The following is a 20,323-nucleotide window of genomic DNA, read 5'->3' as shown; positions in this document are numbered from 1 at the left end:
CAGATGGCTCCGATAAATACATACACATACATACATGTGTATCTGTGTGTGTGTGTGTGTGTGTGTGTGTGTGTGCGCGCGCATGTGCACGTAAACGCACGCATAAGGAGGGAGACTCAAATAAATTCTCCTGGAGAAGCGGGATACAGGGTGTGCAAGAGTTCAAGAGTTCATTCCTGAGAATTTTCTACAAGTTGAAAATCAAAACAAAATGAGAAATTATCCACCCCCCCCCAAATTTTTAAAGAACTCTCCCAATGCCCCCCAAAAAAGAAAACAGTGGGGGGTCGGAAGGAAAAGAGAAAAGGAGGGAGGGAGGAAGGGCTTCCTGTCTCTGAACCTGCTTTCCTCACTGCACACACTGCCTGGGTCAGCAGCTCACCCGCTAGTCTACGTGGAATCTGCACACAGCAGACATGAGGGGGAAGAACACTGAGTGGCGGGAAGGTGGCGGGGGGGGGGGGCAGGGGGGCTGCGGGGAGGGGAAATTATCCCCACAACGTGAAAAGCCTTGCGCGCCGAGCTCGGAGGACACAGCTCTCTGACCCGGCTCGAGGCAGACTTGTACAGAGTGGTGGCCACAATAAATGAGCACGCAGGGCTCCCGTATCCAGGGTAACGGGCCACTGAAGAGTGCCCAGTGTCTCCGGCCACCCCTCTCCCTCCGCCACACCCACGTGACCTTATTACGACCCGTAGAAAACACTTCCAGAATCATTAAAAGCCGGCCAGCGCGCCGAGTGACAGGAAGCGATATTCTGGTGGCCCCGGGAACGAGTCGCATGGAATGACCGTCTTCACAAAGTTACTCGGGGCCAACTGTTCTTTAGAAGACACCACCACAGCCTTCTTTTTCAGGAAATGCGCAAATAAAAATGAGCTTAAGAATAGGAGTGACGACAAAAAACGAGGAAGCCTGAATGTGAAAACGTGTTGAGAGAGAAAAATAGGCTTCTGACAATTAGTTATAATCTCAGAATGCTAATGGCCTTCCTGCGAGCAAGAGGAATTCTAATTGGTCTCCGGTGGCCTGTTTATGCTGTCTAGATCTAATTACAGAATGTGGCGCTGCCGGTCTCTACCGATTCATTCATTCAACAACTAACATTTATTTAGTACTGACTCTGGGCCTGGCACTGTGCTGGGCGCCGATGGGAGAAAGCCACCTGTGTTCAGAAGCTCACACTTCTGAAGGAGGAATCAACACCCAGCGCAATTGCTAAATGACAGAAGACAGATGACGAAGCAAGCCTTCTGACTGCACGAAGGAGGGGGTCACGGGCGCCGTCTGCCAGATAGGGAGAGATTTCACGAACCGGAATGCGTGTGCCCGTGAGAAAGCAGGGTGGAAGAAACCAGCCTGTAATTTCCATCGCATAACTCAATTTACAAATGCCCAGGCCACGTCTCGTTGGCTACCTCTGATTTCCCTAATCAAGTGCGCACCAGGGTCGCCGGCACCAGCATGAGCTGACTGTTGCCTCTAATGGGAGCGAAGGGAAAAAAGTGCAGATGCACATTTTGCCTCCAGAGGCACCCGGGTTCCTCTGGGCGAGACGCAGAGAACCGCACTGTTCTCGGAGCGCGTGCGCGCGTGTGTGTGTGTTTCCGTGTGGTCGGCCGCGGCCACGTTCACGCCGCGTGGCTGGAAAAAGAGTCCAAAGCACGAGGGTGTCGGAGCACAACTGACTGCTCTCCTCACCTGTCACCTCACAAGCACATGTGGGTGCTCACAGTGTTCGGGGGTCACTCACGGACCAGCTGAGAGCCCTGCCCTCCTTGGGGAGCTCTGTAAACCACACGTGTGGGCTTCTCCTTGGGGAAGGAAATCTGCTCTCTGCCCATCCTGTCACTTCTGAGCCGAAGAGAATGGTGCCCTCTGTGCTCCTCGACACAGGGTGTCCGAGGGGTGGGTCCTCTCCAGGAACGACCCCCTCTTGGCCTTCGGGCTCCAGGAAAGGGACACAGAACAGCTTCTGAATCTGACCAAAGCATGCATGGGTTGGACAAGACAGCCCGAATCCTGCTTCCAACAGGGCTCCATGGGAAGGGAAGGGGAGCTCCTCCAGAAATACCCTGAAACGTGGGTGCATCCTGGCCTGCAAAGGGTTCAAGACTAAACGTTCTTTGCAGCCACGTCTGGAAGCTTTCACATTCAAGTAATGATATCAGTCACTCACTTAGAATGAAAAACACAATTTATGTAAACTAATTTGTTCTGTAAGTGATTTGTGGAGATAGCTTTTTGAAGGCTTGTTGTATTTTCCAAATATTTTCGCCAGAAGAGAAAAGGAGGAGGAGGAAGAGGAGGAGGGGAAAAAGAATATTGCTGGCAAGAAGGTAGTGGTTGAAAACAAAACCAAATAAAAATCATGCAAAAATGCCTCCGGCATTATTTTTCACGGTATTATCAGGCTGGAGGGATAAGATACTTGGTTGTCGGTCGTAACCTTGGGTACTTGCCTAACCAACTTCCCAACAAAAAAGATCTAGCTGGCAAAGTTCACTGCTCAACTGCCAAATAGTCCAACTAAATGCTATTATCCGAGTTCATTTTGCAAAATAAATTTAATTTCTTATACGGAAACTTGAAATTTATAAAAGAACCCTGGAGAATTTGAATTTTAATAATCAATTATTCTTCAGCCTGATTCATCTTACAAACATATGGAATATGCAAAAACGTAAATTAGTTTAAAAAGCCAGCCCTGTAACTCACAGTTGAGGAAAACTTCTACATAAATGAAGAAGAATTACCAAACGCTCTCATGCTACAATAGAATTTTCTAGCTCCGTGCTGCTTGTTTCCTCACTTCGAGGAAGAATCCCTTTCTCTCACCTCATTCTTCTTCAACCAAGAAAACAGCCATCTCCTGTATCTTATTGTATTCAGAAATAAGGCCCAGGATTTTTTAAATCCTTACGTGTGGTTTTTCTAAACTGCTAGGATAATTCTGGGGTATTTACTCTTGTAAGAGAAACACGGGGCGGGGGAGGGGGCGTGCCGTGCAGCACCGTCTGCTTGGGTCAGTGGACAGGGGAGCACCCGCACAAAACAAGATGGCCGCGGGTACCCTTCCCTCAGGCCACAGTGGAGAAGGCACGAGAGTCTTCGAGAGTCTTCGTCTAAGCCCGGGAGTCTTTGTCTAAGGCGATACGTGAAAGCTGGTACTGGCTCATTAGCAGCTACTTCGTGAGTGAAGGTTCCAGAAGCAAGGAGAAAGTCCACGACTATACAGTCACTTCACAATGGGTACAGAATCATACAAACCCAGGGATGCCACAAAATTAACTATTTTTTTAAGTTTATTTATTTATTTTTGAGAGAGAAAGAGGAAGAGAGCATGAGTGGGGAAGGAACAGAGAGAGTGGGCAACGGAGAGTCCCAAGCAGGCTCCACACTGTCAGCACAGACCCCGACGCGGGGCTCGAACTCACGAGCCGTGAGATATGACCCAAGCTGGAATCAAGAGTCTGACGCTTAACCCACTGAGCCACGCAGGCGCCCCTAGAATTCAAAGAAGAAAATGGAGTACTTGTCCTAGTCCTCTCACTATACACCTTTCACTGGTGTGAGCACCGATACTTGAATAGGGCATTTCTCAAACTGCTGCACTCTTCAGAGTGGACTCTCATACCCACTGACACACCTACGTCCGGCCTGTCCTCACCTATAAACAGACACACAGGCCGACTGGATTTTTCCTAATTGCCCAAGGACTACCCAAAACCATCTCCCATACTACACTGGGCCCCTTGCTTTGGGAAACAAGGCCCACGATCCCAGTGGGTTCAAGGACTGACTGGCCTATAAATCTCTGCATCTCGCCCGGCAGAAGTCTGTATCTTGCCTCAACTCTGCCTAAACTTTGATTTCGACAGCTCTGCTGTCTTGAAACAACTGTCGATCCAAGGATGATTGTTTTCAAAACACGCACGCGTCCGAACTGTGGACCTTCTCCGGCCGAGGCCAAATCGCCCGGCGCCATGTTCGGGCAAGTGCTGGCCAACACTGGACACCTGTCATACTGCCAGTCAGGCTCACTCCGAGCTCGGGACCGTCCACCAGGGTGTGGGGCTGTCGTTCCCTAGACAGACTCACGTTCACGGCTTCTGCTTTATATTCGTCGTCGCTGTCTGGGGCAGAGAGTGCCAGCAGGATCGGACACACTTTGTTTTCAATATCGTGCTGGGAAATTAGATCTTGTTCCAGAAGAATCAAGAGCACTTCCTGACTTGACTTTCTGACCTAGAAGAGGACAAAAGGCCAAAGGTGAAACACGGAAGGAGCGGAGGTGCTCTCGGGACCCAAACTCCCGATGCAGGGTGCCAAGCTGGCCCTGTCCCCTGCCGCGTGCATGGGCCACACAAGGCCTCCCGCCCTCCACCTGTACTACTTCCCGGAGGCCCTAGAATACACCGCTCCCCCTGCCGGGCTGGTTCCCTCCGTTCCTCTCCTCTCAGGCCAAACATCCCTTTCCCCAGAACCCCTCTCAAGGCATGTCCCCCATCGGTCTGTGACATGCCCCCCCTTTTCCCTCACGACCCGTACCCCAGCTTTCTACGCAGACACTCGCCTACGCACACATAGGGGGCCGGGGGGCAGGGGCCCAGAGAAGACCCTGCAAGACAGGACCCAGAGGACGCCTCAGTCCAGACCAGAGAGGAGCCAGGCCGACGAGCTCTTTGTTCTTCGGGGGGGGGGGGGGGGGGTGCGAGCGAACACTGCAACTCGGGGGGATCCCGGGAAGCTGCCCAGAGAACACGCCTGGGGAAATGAAAGCGCAGGAAATTCCAATTTACAGCCCAGGTGATGGCAGACGCGGCCCAGGCAGGAAAAGAGGGGCGGGGCCGAGGGTGCGAAGACAGAGTGGCAGCTTGGCAGACGACAGCCACAAAAGACGCCACGCAGGCACTCTGACGTGGAAGCCTCCCAGCAAGCGACAAGACGAAAACAGTCTTCTAGAAAGATCATTCCGGCAGCGGCGTCCCAAGTAAATTGGAGGCGATGAAAGACCGAGGGCAGAGAGGTCGGCAAGGCAGCTACTGCCACAGTCCCCGTGGGAGGGGCGGGGAGAGAAAAGACGATGCCCCGGCAATATTGCCAGGCTGAGGTGACAGGAGCTGGTGTCCGACCAGAGGCAGCAAAAGCCCCCAATAACTCTGAGATGTCAAACGCTTATTGAGCTCCTGCGCATGCCTGGAGCAGAGACCGGGAGAGCAGCGCAGACCAGGAGGGCCGGCCCCAGTCCCAGGTGGCAGCTGAGGCGCAGCAGGCAGGAAGGGCAGGGCCTGGGCGGACGCGGAGGGGAACGTCAAAGGCGGTTAGAAGCCAAGGATAGGCGCCGGGGGCGGTGGGCGAAGCTATGTGTGCATCCAATCTCTGGGGCCTTTGAACGCGACCTTCTTCGGAAAACAGGGTCTCCGCAGATGGGATTGGGGGTCACGGTAAGGACCGGAAGGCCATCCAAGATTGCCAGGATGACCCTAAGTGAAATCACAAGTCTCCTCACAAGAGAGAGGCGAGGGGGGAGGACGGACTGAGGAGGGGGCAGCACACGCAGACACAGGCAGAGGCTGGGGATGCGGTCCGCAGCCAAGGGGGTCGGCACCTCCGGAAGCCGGAAGAGGCAACGAACAGGTTCTCCCCTGGAGCCTGGAGAGCGAGCGTGACCCTGACGACACCTGGGTCTGGGACTTGCAGCCTCCGCATCTGTGACAGAATAAACGTGCGCCGTTTTAAGCCCCCTGGCTTGTGGTGCTGTTTCGGCCGCACCTGGGCACTGCTAGAGCAAGAGGGATGGGGACAGGACAGCACGGCACATGAGCCAAGACTCGAGACAGGGACACGGGCGGCCCAGGGGAGGGAGGCTGAAGGGCCGGCTGGGGTCGGGCAGGGCTGGGGCCTCTGGCGATGACTCCCGGACACTGGGAGCCCCACGCGTGGGAAAGCAGAGGAGTGACAAGACCAGACACGGCTTCGGGGAGGGTGACCCGTGAGAAGCCTCAAGCGGCCCTGAAAGCTGCAAGGGCGGGCGAGGGGTCCCGGGGCACAGCTGCTCTGGCTTTGACCGAGGCGTGGTTTCAGGGGGTGGGGCACAGAGAGGAGAGGGGAGGTTTGAGAGACGCTGCCGAAGAGAGCTCAGCTGGTCACTGCGGACGATCCTGGAAATCAACTATGCCTCGGGCTACCGCCGATCACCACATGGAAGACACGGAAAGAGGGGCGAGACCGAAGGTAAAAAGAACAGGAGTGGGTGCTGGAGTCTGAGGGCCCGACGTGACGCAACAGATGCCCCGGGAGAACCATCAGGGGGCTGTGGGGACGCGCCAGCTCTGGAGGCCTGGGTGAGAGGCAGCCACGTGTCCGCAGAGGCAGAGGGGATCACCCAGGGAATCCGGCACGGTGAGAAAACGATACCGTGGAGGGCGGGCCAGGGCCAGGGCCAGGGCCTGGGGAGGACCAGACCGGCAGGCAGGCAAGGGGTTGGGGGGACACTTGGGTCGCCCATAGGAGACACCGCAGTGGTTTCAAGGCTGCGCCTCATCTGCATCCCACAATCAGTAGCTGGGCCCCCACGGGCAAGCCTCGGCTTCTCATCCACAGAAGGGCACGATGGCCTCACCCACCTCCCAGGGCAGCCATGGGGGGCACGACCAAGGGCTCAGAACGGTGTGAGGGGGCCAGTGGCCCCCAAATGAATGCCGCTTCACTGGCACTGAAATCATATGGCTAGTCACCAAGACAGAGATAGAGGCAGTAAGGTGACCCTGGTGCACATCTGCTTGACGACGAGCTCCGGGAGGAACGGAGAACGTGGCCCGGTCGGCCCTGTGCCCCATCGTGGGGGAGAGCAACGTTAAGTGGCCAGGGGACATCCAAGAAAGGTTCTTCAAAAACCCGAAAGTAGTTGATGGTGACCAAGGGCGCAAAAAGATCAAGTAAAGGCAAAAAAGAAGTCACTCAAAAGATAAATAAATTGTGGAAAAAGTATGAATGCAATAGTTTCAAATAGTTAAGATGAATGACCAAGAGCTCTCTGGATCAGTGTGGCTAGATCTTAAAACGGAGGAATAAAAGCGAGGGCAGAAGGCAAAGTACGGTCTGATGCCATTGATTTAAGGTTCTAAAGCACCTGAAACAAGGCGCTCTCTTACTCGAGGCCGCTTACATGACCGGTGGGAGCCTAAAACTCTGGATGGGAGGGACAGCCCAGGCTCAGGGTGGTAGTTTCCTACAAAAGGGGAGAGAGGGAGAGGAATGGCACGAGAAGGGGCACAGCACAGTTTTAACCGTATCTGTAACCTATAAAGAAAGCAATTAAATAGGTCTAAGGCAAAGCTACAAAAGGCTAACATTTGTTGAGTGAGTGTGTAGGTATACGGGTATTTATTACACAGTCCTCTCGTGTCATTAAAATATTCCACGGGATTTTAAAGATCAAAACTATTTTTGAAGAAACAGAAACACTGGGTTTCACAGTAAGACAGCTGAGTCCCCAGCAGGACACGTCTCCACGGGCTCTCGGGGCATCGGCTGCAGTGGGTTGGGTTGCCGCCTGGCTGGGAGCCCTTGCAGGGAAGAGGCTCCGGACGGACGCTCCTCTTTCACGAAGCTCGGCAGTGGTCCGCTCAGGGTCAAGGCCAGGGAACAGGAGGCTGAGGGAGAGGTAGGCATGAGGATACTCAAAAGAGAAAAGCCAGTGCGGGAGACCAGAAAAGTAAGGCAGCTAGGAGACAAGGAGTGGGAACAAAGAGGGAAATGAAGCCATCAAATGTGAAGAGGGGTTGGGACACCCATTCCCCCAGAGACAGAAGGCGAGTAGCTCAGGACAGCTGAAGAAATGTGGCTACACTGGCGAATGGAGTCGGCTGATTCAGCTCTACAGCCCTCCACTCCAACTCTACCGGGTCCCAGGCCCTGGGCTCGGTCTCAGAGATGTATCAAATTAAGACGCGGTTCCGACAGTCAGCGCTCAGAGTCTAAAATGGCAGAGAAAATACTAGTTACAGGATCCAGAAGAGCCTGGGCAATCCCCAAACATCTACCAGATGAGCCTCAGGAAACCAAGCCCGGCATCCCGGGGTCCTTCTCCAGCTCAGCCGCGCCCCAGGCACACACAACCACGTTTCTCTGCACCTCAGCTCCCTCACCTCTAAAACAAAGAGGAACTAATGAGCCCTTACTTTGCAGGGTGGTTAGGAAGGGTAAACAAGATAATCCTCGCTAATCCTGGAGCATGGTGCATCACATGGTGAGAGATCAAGAAACGGAAGCTGTTCACAGTACCGGGCGACCACAGTAAGGATACCGACACCCGGCATGATTCTGTGATTTCACACCTCCCACGAGTCACTGCAAGTGCCAAGGCCAGAAAGAGTACCGATGAGGATGACATGACGATGACGGATGGTGAGGAAGGCCTGGGTTGAGCTGCAGACGGTCCTGGACGGGGACAGGACACACCCACCCTTCTCATATGCAAAAGAATCTGGATCCCGGCCTAATTCAGATCTACTACCCCCTGGGGGACCGTGAGGCACTCCCACAGGGTGGGAGGGGGGATTTCTGAAAGGGCTGGCCTCAGTCACAGTGAGGCAGAGCTAGACAGGAGGAGGAGAAGAGGGGCCTCTGGAAGGAGCAAGGCTACCAGCCTGGGCAGAGTGAGGGGGAGGCACCAATTGGAGGTGCCATGGCGGGTGGGGGGCTGGCGGCCCATGGAGTCGGCTGTGCCCGAAGGCGTTGCAGAGTCTGAAGGAAAACCCTTCGGGGAGATCGGACTCTGCTGCCTTTCTATGTTTGAAGGTGATAAGAACGGAGAAGAGGGGGCGCACTCAAGAGTTATATATTTATCATGAACAGAAAGGACACACGGCAAGGTCCAGCTGGGCGAGGGAGGCAAGAGAAGGGAGGATTTCGATGGCCCCAGGCTGCGGCTCCGGGGGACTGGAAGAAGCAGACACGCGGCTTCCACTCATTGAGGGAGGGGATGAAGACTGAAGGTCTCTATTTCCTCTGTGGAGGCCAAGGCCAGGTCACCCGTTTGGTGCCAGGCAGGGCAAGGTGAAGAGGCTTGATGACAGCGGCAGAGGCCTGAAAGAGCTGCCTTGGGCGACGTGGGAGCAGCTGAGCAGGGACAAGTGAAAGGGTAGGCGGACAGTGCTGCAGTCGGCTGCGATCGAATCCATAAATGTGCGATGGCACCAATCAGTGCACCCCCCCCCCCCCCCCCGGCAGACTCAGCCTCTGTGATGCAGGAGGGCTGTGATGGGCAGGCAGGACCACAGCGGCAGAGGCACTGTCAGAAGGACACAACTGGGGGGGCGGGGGGGAGGGTACCAGTGGAGAGACCAGAAAGGGGGACATGAGGGAGGGGACAGCCGAGGAGGACCTCAGGGACCCGTGAAGGCTCAGCGCGGTGGCCGAGCAGGGAGGGCAGGCCGCGGTGAGGGGGTGGAAGGCCCTCTTGGGGACTTGAGCTCCGGAGACGCCAAGGCAAAAGGAGTGGCCACCGTGCGAGGGCAGTGGGTCTGGCTGTCGCAGGGCACACACAGCCGAGAGCCTGGGGTCCAAACCACCGTTCTAGCCTCTCCCCCTTCTGGAACCAAACAGATGGCAGTGATCTACGACAAAGGTCAAGGAAATGTCAAGTTCTCTGACCCAGTGCAATCTCATTTTCAAGAACATATCCAAAGGTAAAAGAACAGATGCTCACTGCATCTACCGTATCAAAAAAGCTGGAAGAAAGCTAAGCATTCAACCAAAGTAAAAACAGGAAGATTATGAAGATGTACAATGTCCACTACGTGCAGATTCGCTTTCTGGGGCAGGAAATCGGTCCTACTCAGGTCTTTATCCCCAGCACAAAGCACCACGCTTGGCTCATATCGGGCACTCAGAAACCGCCGGAATAAATGAATGGATGGGGAAAACTGCATCACGTTAAGCTCAGACCTATGTGGGGGAAGACGGAAGCACCTAGACAAGAACATGTAAAAGTAATCAAAACACTGACATCAGAGGAGTGGAAACAGAAGGACCGTCCTCCTTATTGGAATACTACCTTTAATCCTGTCACAGTTAACAGCTCAAGCATTTGCTTTTTAAAAATGCTCAGAGGGGCGCCTGGGTGGCGCAGTCGGTTAAGCGTCCGACTTCAGCCAGGTCACGATCTCGCGGTCCGTGAGTTTGAGCCCCGCGTCAGGCTCTGGGCTGATGGCTCAGAGCCTGGAGCCTGTTTCCGATTCTGTGTCTCCCTCTCTCTCTGCCCCTCCCCCGTTCATGCTCTGTCTCTCTCTGTCCCAAAAATAAATAAACGTTGAAAAAAATTAAAAAAAAAAAAAAAGCTGATTAAAAATGCTCAGAGCAAGGGAGAAATAGCAAGCCAAAATGGCAGAACTATCTGAAAACAGTAATAATGAAAACTTGGCATATCATTAAAAATTATAAATACATTTAGCCTCTAGGGTGCCCGGGTGGCTCAGTTCATGAAGCATCCAACTCCTGATTTCAGCTCAGGTCATGGCCCGCGTCGGGCTCTGCACTGACAGCACGGAGCCTGCTCGGGATTCTGTCTCTCCCTCTCGCTTCTCCCTCCCCTGCTCCCATTCTCTCTCTCAAAATAAATAAACTTAAAAAAAAATACATTTAGCCTTTGTGCAAATCCCAGAGTAACTGACAAATAGAAAGGCTGCGAGGCTACCTGTGGCAACAATTCTGAAGTGACAGAAAAGTAGAAAGAACCCAAACGTCTATCAATAAACTACGCTCCATCCTCGCAGTGGAGGAGCTCGCTGCTGGAAAAAGGGATGAGGGAGCTCTGCCTAGACTGCAAAGGAGTGATCTGCAGAACACCCTGGATGGTGGGGAAAGCAAGGGACAGAGCATCAGGCATGGCCCGCCACTTTGCATCTGAGAAAGGAACAAGGAACACAAGGACATACGCGTATCTGCTCAGAGTTACCCACTTGTGTGCGCTAAAAAAAAAAAAAAAAAAAAAAATTTTAATGTTTATTTATTTTTGAGAGACAGAGAGAGAGGGAGGCAGACTGCAAGCAGGGGAGAAGCAGAGAGAGGGAGACACAGAATCCGAAGCAGGCTCCAGGCTCTGAGCTGAGCTGTCGGCAGAGACCCCGACGCGGGGCTCGAACTCACGGACTGCGAGATCATGACCTCAGGTGAAGTTGGACGCTTAACTGACTGAGCCACCCAGGGGCCCCCCTGTGTGTATTTTTTAAAGGTAAGAATCAATTAAAACCTAGGGGGCGCCTGGGTGGCTCAGTCTGTTGAGCATCCAACTCTTGATTTTGGCTGAGGTCACGATCTCATGGTTCGTGAGTTCAAGCTCTGCCTTGGGCTCTGTGCTGATAGCACGGAGCCTGCTTGGGATTCTCTTTCTCTGCCCCTCCCCAGCTCATGATCCATCTCTGTCTCTTTTGCTCTCTCTCAAAATAAATAAATACACTTTTTTTTTTAAAGAAAAAAAGAATAAGTCAAAACGTAGAAAAAATGGCTATCTACAGAAGGAGTTAGGGAACAGATGGGGGAGGTAGGGATAGAAGTCAGATTTTTCTGAATGTGCTTTGTTTTACAGTTTTGACTTGGAATCATGTACAAACATCTGAAATAATTATTATAAGTCTAAATTAAATCCAAATGTAAAAGCTAAAGCAATTCCTAAAACTAAAAGATAAATGAAGATAAATGAGCCCAATGGCAGATCAAGTTGAGAGCTCAGGCACAAAAAGGGTTAATACAAGTAACTTTGAAACACAGTCTCCTTAATACTAATGTTAATACGACTGTGCGACTGTGCATCTCTAGTGGGAGACGGTCAGAAAACAAAAAGAACGGCAAAGAAACCTTAAACTATATTCAGTTATCCCACCAAACTGTTAGTAATCATACTGGCATTTTTATTTTGGATACACACACACACACACACACACACACACACACACACACACACTAATGCCATTAAAAAGCAAGATGTGTACCGTGTAAAAAGACAAAAACAAAACAACAAAAAAGCACAAGAGTTACAAATATAAAATCAAATAAGTAAAAGCCCTATAATCCTCAATTTAACGCGGAAATATCAATACAAACTCATGGTGGGGAATTTTGTAAAGAACAGATAAGGCTGACAAAACCCAAATGCAGTGGCCACACTGCTTTTGTGCTTCCTGATCTGATACAGCAGCAGGGCCTAAAAAGGATTCTTATCCAACAACCCAAAACTCTGAGTCTGACCAAGGCTGTAGACTTAACTAGCAGTTCGTAGGAAGTACTGGGAACAGAGGAACATTTCAAACCACACTACGGGGATGTAATCAGCCAGATCCCAAATGTGGGGAATCCTATAGTCTAATGACTTAGTTTCCTTGGAGCAGAGGAATAAAAGGGAGGGTGAATTATGACAAATTAAAAGAAATTGTAAAAGGTACATCAATCAAATGTAATATATGGACCTCATGTGGATTTGATTTAAAGAGACTGCCCGCATAAAACCAGATTTCTGAGAAAAGTGAAAAATCTGAACAATGACTAGAGATTAGTGAAATATCAAAGATCTATTCATAAATTCTAGCCATGTGATAACGGGATTGCTATTATGTGTTTTAAAAAGTATCTGTATTTCTCAGAGAGTAATACCAAAGCATCTACAGTAAAAATGATACGGTATCTGGGAAATGCTTTTATCTGGGTTGGATTATCTTAAGATAAATGAGAAAACACTGGTCAAATGTTAATGACAGTCGAAGCTGGGTAGAGAGTACACGGACATTCATTTTAATATTCTCTCTACTGCTGTGTGTTGGAAAATTTCCATAATAAAAAGTTAAAAAAAAAAAAGAAGTATCTCATGATAATAAGAATGAGCGCTATCGGCCTGAACAATTGGAGGAACCGAGCACAAATAGATCTTTTGTTCTTGAGTCACTTAACTCCACAAAGCTGTTTTCTGAATTATGGATATCAGCTACAAATATGACTAAGGAGAATTCGCTGCACAGATCTTAAGGTTACAATTTTTCACACCTGGTTGTTCGGATCCGTGAGGTACCTCACTACGATCGGTGTGAGATAGTCCGCGAGCACCCCTGGAAAATTCGATCTGTTTTCTTGTAAAAAGACAGCAATGGGAGGAATCTGTTCCATCAGGTCGGTCCGCACCGTGGGCTCTGCAGCAATGAAAAATCAGAAAAGAATCGTATAAGAATAAGCCAAGCATCTTACAGAGTGTATGGCGATAGTTGCTAGCTTTTCTTACTAAAATACTTCATCAAGGAAATTAGACAAACGCAGTTTAAAAATCATTTCCCGTTTAGAGTATTTATGCTACAGACAGGCTTAAAAAGCTAATAAGCTATCCAGCAATATAAAAACATAAAAGGAAGGGAGAATGACAACTCTATTATAACAAGCCATATATAAATCGAGGAGGGAGCAGGCAGTCTGCAACGCTGGGCCAGCGTCCAAAAGCCATTACAACTAATGGCACATATGCCAGACCTATGGGTTGTGCTTATTTAAATTCCAGCCGGAATGTATACATTATAAATAATTCTTTCATAAATGCACTCCCCCACAATCCACGCATCCCAATTATTTCTAAGGCAGAGCATTAAACAAAAGAGCGGCTCTAGCTCCAATATACCACATTAAATTTAACACAAATATATAATTGCTTCAGCACTGTAAATGGTGACTCATTTACAAAGAGAACCCATTTAAGGATTCAAAACATCCACTTGGGCCTTTTTAAAAGCATTGTGTCATATTCATCTGAATATTTTAAACTAATACAGGAGCTATATGGAATGTTTATTTTTCTATTTTCAGTGAAAATGATCAAAATCTAAAGCAGTGTAAGATTTCAGAAACTTTCTGAAGCTGTTCACTGATCGTTACAAATGGGGGGTCAGGGGGCGCAGGGCAGCTCTCGGTACTGGTAACCCCACCACTCACTCCTGCCTGCACGGGGGAGGAGGGGCGAGGAGGGACGTCTCAGTGTCTACCACCCAGCAGCGTGCTTTCCTCCCCGGAGAGCAATCATGGAGAAGTAGAGAGAGAGAGAGAGAGAGAGAGAGAGAGAGAGAGAGAGAGAAATCAAGATCAGCCTACAAAGATTACAGGTGACGGAAACTAATGACTGGGATTGTTCTAATCCAAAAGACTTCTTTTGATGTGGTCTTTCTTAGCAACCAACAGTCGGGCAAAATGCATGAAATACAAAAGGCCTTAACTGCCAGGGCAAATGGCATTCATGGCCATTAGTCATTCTAATTTTCTAAAAATAAGGATAATTTGATGCCAAATAAGACACCCATTGTTGATGACAATATCCATTCATGCTTAGACATTGCTTAAAATTTTCGATCAATACCCAGGTTTTCTTTTTAATTCACTACCGGTGGTTATACGCAATTTCTTGGAAATACACAAGTAAAAAATAAACGTACACAATCCTTATACACACCTGCGTCTTCTGACAATCTGACCACAATCTCCATGACCGTTAAGAAGTCCTCCTCACTGTTACTGAAGTCCCGGAGGATGTCATTCAGCCCTCTGGCAATAATCTGACTGTGGAGATGAGAAATGATCTATACAGTTACTTGGGCAACACTGAGTGGCGGTATGCTAATTACAGGCATTGTGTGAAGGGCAGGTAGTAAAACCAAGGAACAAAGCAAAGTCAGTGACCTCTGTCCAGAGGGAGGAGAGACGGTCAAGGAACGTCCAAAGATAGTCATTCCCATGTGGGTCACTGTCCTATAGGAACCAGACCTGTGTCCTCTGGTCTGGTGGTCACTGGAGGTTGAAGCTGTCCACTTGGAACTGGAGAAAAACGACTTTCTCCTTTTTGGATTGATTCTTCAGGCCTAGATAGACTCGGAAGAGAGGCTCCATGACAGTAGGCGGGAATTCAGTGACCAATACATGCAGAAGGAAAAGGTCCCAAGAGGCATCCAACGGCCACCTCAATCTCAAATGGCCTCTACCCACTAGGTGTCAGTAGAATCCCCCTGGCTGCCCCCCACCCCATGATGTGACAACTAAACTATGTCTCCGGACATTGCGACAGGTCTATGGGGGCAAAAATCAGCCCTGGTTGAGAACCACCTCATTAGAAGATTAAAGGTATAAGGAACCCTCTGTACTGGCTTTGCAACTCTTCTGGTAAATCTAAAACTGCTGAGGGGCACCTGGGGGCCACAGTCAGTTAAGCACCCGACTCTTGATCTCAGCTCAGGTCTTGATCTCAGGGTCGTGAGTTCAAGCCCCACAATGGGCGTGGAGCCTACTTAAAATAAAATTTAAGGGGCGCCTGGGTGGCGCAGTCGGTTAAGCGTCCGACTTCAGCCAGGTCACGATCTCGCGGTCCGGGAGTTCGAGCCCCGCGTCAGGCTCTGGGCTGATGGCTCAGAGCCTGGAGCCTGTTTCCGATTCTGTGTCTTCCTCTCTCTCTGCCCCTCCCCCGTTCATGCTCTGTCTCTCTCTCTCTGTCCCAAAAATAAATAAAAACGTTGAAAAAAAATTTAAAAAAAATAAATAAAAATTAAAAAACAGAACTAAAATTAATACTTTTATTAAAAGCCAACACCTTTGCTGGCTTTTTATTAAAAGCCAACACCTTTGCTGGCACAGATATGAGGCAACAGGAACCCACAGATACTGTTGGTAGGAATGCAAAATAGTACAGTAATTTAGAAAACGGTAGGTTCTTAAAAAGCTAAATATGCATTTATCATTCAATCCAGCAATTCATTCTTAGGTATTTGGCCAGATGAAATGAAAACTTATGTCCACATACAGACTTGTACACACATGTTCATACTGGCGCGATTCACAATAGCCACAAAGTGGACGAATTTCCATGTTCCTCGCCGAGGGAATATACACACAAGGCACCAACTGTCCATACAATGGACTAGGATGCAGCACTAAAAAGGAACAGCCTAGTGGTAATAACGGGGATAACTTCCCAACGTATTTTACTAAGGAAAAGAAGCCAGAGAGAAAAGACAACACGACACACGATTCCGTTTATAAGGAATTCTAGAAAAGGCAAAATCTTCACCTCCAGACACAAATCACTGGTTGCCTGGTCCGCAGTGGGGAGGAAGCGAGGGACAGGGCAAAAGCAAGAACAAGGACACAAGGCGGTGATGGCAATGTTCAAATGTGCCTCTGGTTGAGGGTTGTGTGACTGTTGGCACGTATCCACCTGGGTGCTTTAGGTGGGTGAATTTTATCGCATGACATATATGCCTCAGTAAAGCGGCGTTTTGTTTTGTTTTGTTTCTCAATGTGTATTTATTGTTGAGACACAAGGAGAGACAAGCATGAGCACGAGTGGGGTAGGGGCAGAGAGAGAGAGAGAGATAGAAACTGAAGCAGGCTGCAGGCTCTGAGCTGTCAGCACAGAGCCTGACGTGGGGCTTGAATCCACAAACCATGAGATCACGATATGAGTCGAAGTCGGACGCTTAACCAACTGAGCCACCCAGGCGCCCCAGTAAAGCAGTTTTAAACAAAGACATTAATACAGGGGAAAGTCAGTGCGATCAGCTGTGGCCTGGAGGCCTCTGCCCAAGATGAGGGACAGGCGCTCTGGAAAGGCTTCTTGGAGCCAATGGAAAGGAGCCCCTGCCTGCCTCTGCCTGTTCCTCTGAGCCCCTCACAACCCAGGAACAGCACGCATCATTTCTGGCCGTACATCAGAATTAGCTGAAGTTGCAAACCCACCTTGATTTGCAGGAAAAGACTGGAAATGTGGAATTCAAAGAGGTAGTCGTTTGGCCCAGCACACGACAGGAAAAAAATCCATCAACTCAAGCCTGTCCTCGGAGAGACTTATACCACCCCTGGGATGAAAGGTCGAGATCTGGCAGCCAGGAGGTTTGGGAAAGTCGAAAACAGACACTATAAAGTCCCTGATTACATTTCACTGGACCACATTCAGGTTGGCCTCCCCTGGGAAATCAAGCAACTAAGATCCCCAATCTGCTTCCAAGGCCATAGAATGGATAGACAGACCTGAATCCAGCTTCGAGTGGTCGCAAGGGACCTGCCCTCTTAAGGGAAGTGAGGAGAGGGGCAAGAGAGGGCCCCTGAAGCAGGGAGCGACAGTGTATCCGCCGCAGTGAATACAGAACGGGAAAGCTAGACTCCCACACGCCAGTGCTCTGGCACCAACACTTTGGAAAACTTGGCTGCTTTGGGCTGGAATGACCTGGAGAGGTCATAGTGGATGAGCACAGTCCAGAAGCATCAGGCTCAGTCCTTCTCAGTGCCAGCTATGCTAATGAGGAGAAAGGAGAGAGAACAACTGTGCGTGATTCAGAAAGCATTAGAAAGTTCGATGAGCTCAGCCACCGGAAGCTCAGGGCATGGTCCCTGGCCCGTGGTAAGCCCTCAAGCGCATCAGCCACCAGTATCGCAACACAAGCAAAGAACTGCAATTAAAATGTCTACCAAAAGAGGGAAGCTTAAATAAGTTATGCTAGATCTATCCATGGGTATGCTGTATAAGCAGTTTCAAAGTTACCGATAGATATGCACTGACTCAGAAAGACGCCTGTGATACCGTAAATGAAAAGATGACGTGAAGAATTTTATATACAGTATGAGCCCATTTCTTAATACAAACTATGTTTATGTATGTATGTGCAATACACGTTACTTGTATATGCATACACTCATTTAGGGAAAAGTCTGGAAGCATATATTACCTTAGACTGTAGTGGCGGGGGAGGGAGACTCCCTGTTTCAGAGAACTTCCGAAATTGCTAAATGTTTCAAGAATGTGTTATTTTTGTGAATTTTTTGAAATATAAAGTGGATGACTCAATTTTACTCAGCAATGTTCCCTGGAACTCTTAGCATGGAAGTAACCTCTTGTGTCTTCGTCCCTTCCTTCTCTCACCCACTGGTGCGGTCACTGTCGTGAGTCTGTGAGTTAGCCCAATTACCCAGCCCCAGATGCAGGGCCAAGAGATGCCCGTGTTCCAGGGCCTGCCCTGAGAGGCACAGCTCCCACCGGGATGTAGGCAAGCAAATGAACGAGGATGGACAGTGACAAGACCCTCAAGAGAGGGGAGGAGAACACAGGGGAGTGAGCCAGGGAGCTCAGGGTGAAGATGTGCAGGAGGAAGGCAGGAGGACACGGAGGGGGAGGACATGGGACCCAGACACAGACCGATCACACAAGGACTTTAAAATAAGCATGATTATCATGGGGAAGGGCTGGGTGCCTGGGTGGGGGGGGGGGGGGGGGGGCTCCGTCGGTTAAACGCCAGACTTCGGCTCAGGTCATGATCTCACGGTTCGTGGGTTTGAGCCCCACGTCGGGCTCTGTGCTGACGGCTCAGAGCCTGGATGGAGCCTGCTTCGGATTCTGTGTCTCCCTCTCTCTCTGCCCTTCCCCTGCTCATGCTCTGTCTCTTTCTGTCTCTCTCTCTCAAAAATAAGCAAACATTAAACAAAAATTAAAAAAAAAAACAAAACACGCGGAAGGGCTGCTGGAAAGGCTGGACGTGCTCGGACAGTGAAGGATACAGGAACTCTGCATGCTCTGCTTGATTTTTCTTGAAATCCAAAACTACGCTCAAAATTAAAATTTATTAACTAAATGGAAACGAAATAAAGACTGTTTCAGATACAAGCTTGTGAGAATTCACGGGCAGCAGTCTTTGACTAACAAGAGTCGAAAAGGAGGTTCTTGCGGCCAAAGGATGCCGAGTGAGAATGGGCATTTCACAAAAAGAAATGAAAAGCACGAAAGCGGCCTAAATGATGGCAAATATCAAAAAAGTATGTTCCTCATTTTCATTGCTTTAGAAGATGGTTGGATATCTCCAGGAAATAAAGTAGCAAGGTACGGTGGGTGGGATGCATGATGGCGTGCACTACAGAAAAAGAGCACCAAAGGTGGGAAGAGGCAACGGCAGCCCCCGCGAGCATAGTCTGTGCTCTCAGGACGTGCTCACGCAGGACCTTGCACCGTATGCACAGTGGCATCATTTCATTGGAATACATGTTGTAATAAGTCAGCGAAGTACATTATACTCCCCAGAACAACCAATACAAATTTATTAAAGGAAGCATAACTAATAAGCCGATAGTGAAGATAAACTGGAATCGTAAAAATGGAAGCAAAAAAGTCCAAAGAAATGATTCTTCTATTTCAAATATGAAATACAAGTTGTTTATGTTCACACACCCCCTCTCGGAAAGCAGCAGCAAAGGAGAAAAACAGCAAGACGAGTGGAGTCGATAGAAAACGAAAAGGGGGCGCCTGGGTGGCTCAGTCAGTTAAGCGTCCAACTTTGGCTCAGGGCATGATCTCGTGGTTCATGGGTTCGAGCCCCGCGTCGGGCTCTGTGCCGACAGCTCGCGGAGTCTGGAGCCTGCTTCAGAATCTGCGACTCCCCCCCCCCCCGCCCCCTCCCCAGCTTATGCTCTGTCTCTGTCTCTCAAAAAATAAACAAACGTTAAAAAAATTTTTTTAAAAAGAAAACGAAAAGAAAGATGGTAGATTTAAACCAACCAAACCAGGGGCACCTGGGTGGCGCAGTCGGTTAAGCGTCCGACTTCAGCCAGGTCACGATCTCGCGGTCCGGGAGTTCGAGCCCCACGTCAGGCTCTGGGCTGATGGCTCAGAGCCTGGAGCCTGTTTCCGATTCTGTGTCTCCCTCTCTCTCTGGCCCTCCCCCGTTCATGCTCTGTCTCTCTCTGTCCCAAAAATAAATAAACGTTGAAAAAAAAAATTTAATAAAAAAAATTAAAAAAATAAAAAATAAAATAAACCAACCAAACCCTATCAATCGTCACTTCAAATGTGTATGACCTAAACATTCATATTAAAAGGCAGAGATTATTAAATTGGGTAAAAAAGCAAGACCCAACTATATGCCTTCTATAATAACTACACTCCAAATATAAGACATGAATAGGTTAAAAATAAACATACGAACAGAAATATATCATCCAATCAGTAATCAAACGAAAGTGCGTATGTTAAATTCAGGGAGTAAGGTTCCGAGAAAGGAATATTTACTAGGGACAAAGAGAGGCATTACACAGAGATAGATAGATCAATCTATTCAAGAAAACAGAACACTACGAAATGTGTATGCACCCAAGCACAGAGGTTCAAAATACACCAAAGAAGCTGTTAGAATTGAAAAACAGACAAATCCATAATCACAGCTGCAGATTCCAACACCCCTCTCTCAGTAACTGACAGAACAAGCAGACGGAAAATAAGTAAGAACACAGGAGACCTGGACAGTGTTTTCAGCCAACTTGCCC

General features: G+C 49.4%; 1 protein-coding gene across 12 annotated transcripts in view; it reads right to left on the bottom strand.

Annotated features, from left to right (window-relative positions):
• Positions 1 to 20,323, bottom strand: part of LOC101092674 (putative serine/threonine-protein phosphatase 4 regulatory subunit 1-like) — an 82,951-nt gene that overhangs the window by 27,130 nt on the left and 35,498 nt on the right. For 11 of the 12 annotated variants that reach the window (XM_023251071.2, XM_045053448.1, XM_023251073.2 and 8 more), the window contains 3 exons: positions 14,484 to 14,590; positions 13,043 to 13,185; positions 4,103 to 4,249 (listed from right to left, as the gene is read on the bottom strand). In XM_023251071.2, the coding sequence (XP_023106839.2) occupies positions 4,103 to 4,249; positions 13,043 to 13,185; positions 14,484 to 14,590 (397 nt within the window). Of the gene's footprint in view, positions 1 to 4,102; positions 4,250 to 13,042; positions 13,186 to 14,483; positions 14,591 to 14,710; positions 14,983 to 20,323 lie in introns of those variants that run through there. The other variant, XM_019826312.3, reaches the window with a different exon arrangement.

This window comes from Felis catus, chromosome A3 (assembly GCF_018350175.1).
Source record: "Felis catus isolate Fca126 chromosome A3, F.catus_Fca126_mat1.0, whole genome shotgun sequence".
In the NCBI taxonomy this organism is placed as follows: Eukaryota; Metazoa; Chordata; class Mammalia; order Carnivora; family Felidae; genus Felis; species Felis catus.
The sequence above is the reverse complement of the archived record's forward strand: the minus strand, read 5'-3'. Positions and strand labels throughout refer to the sequence as shown.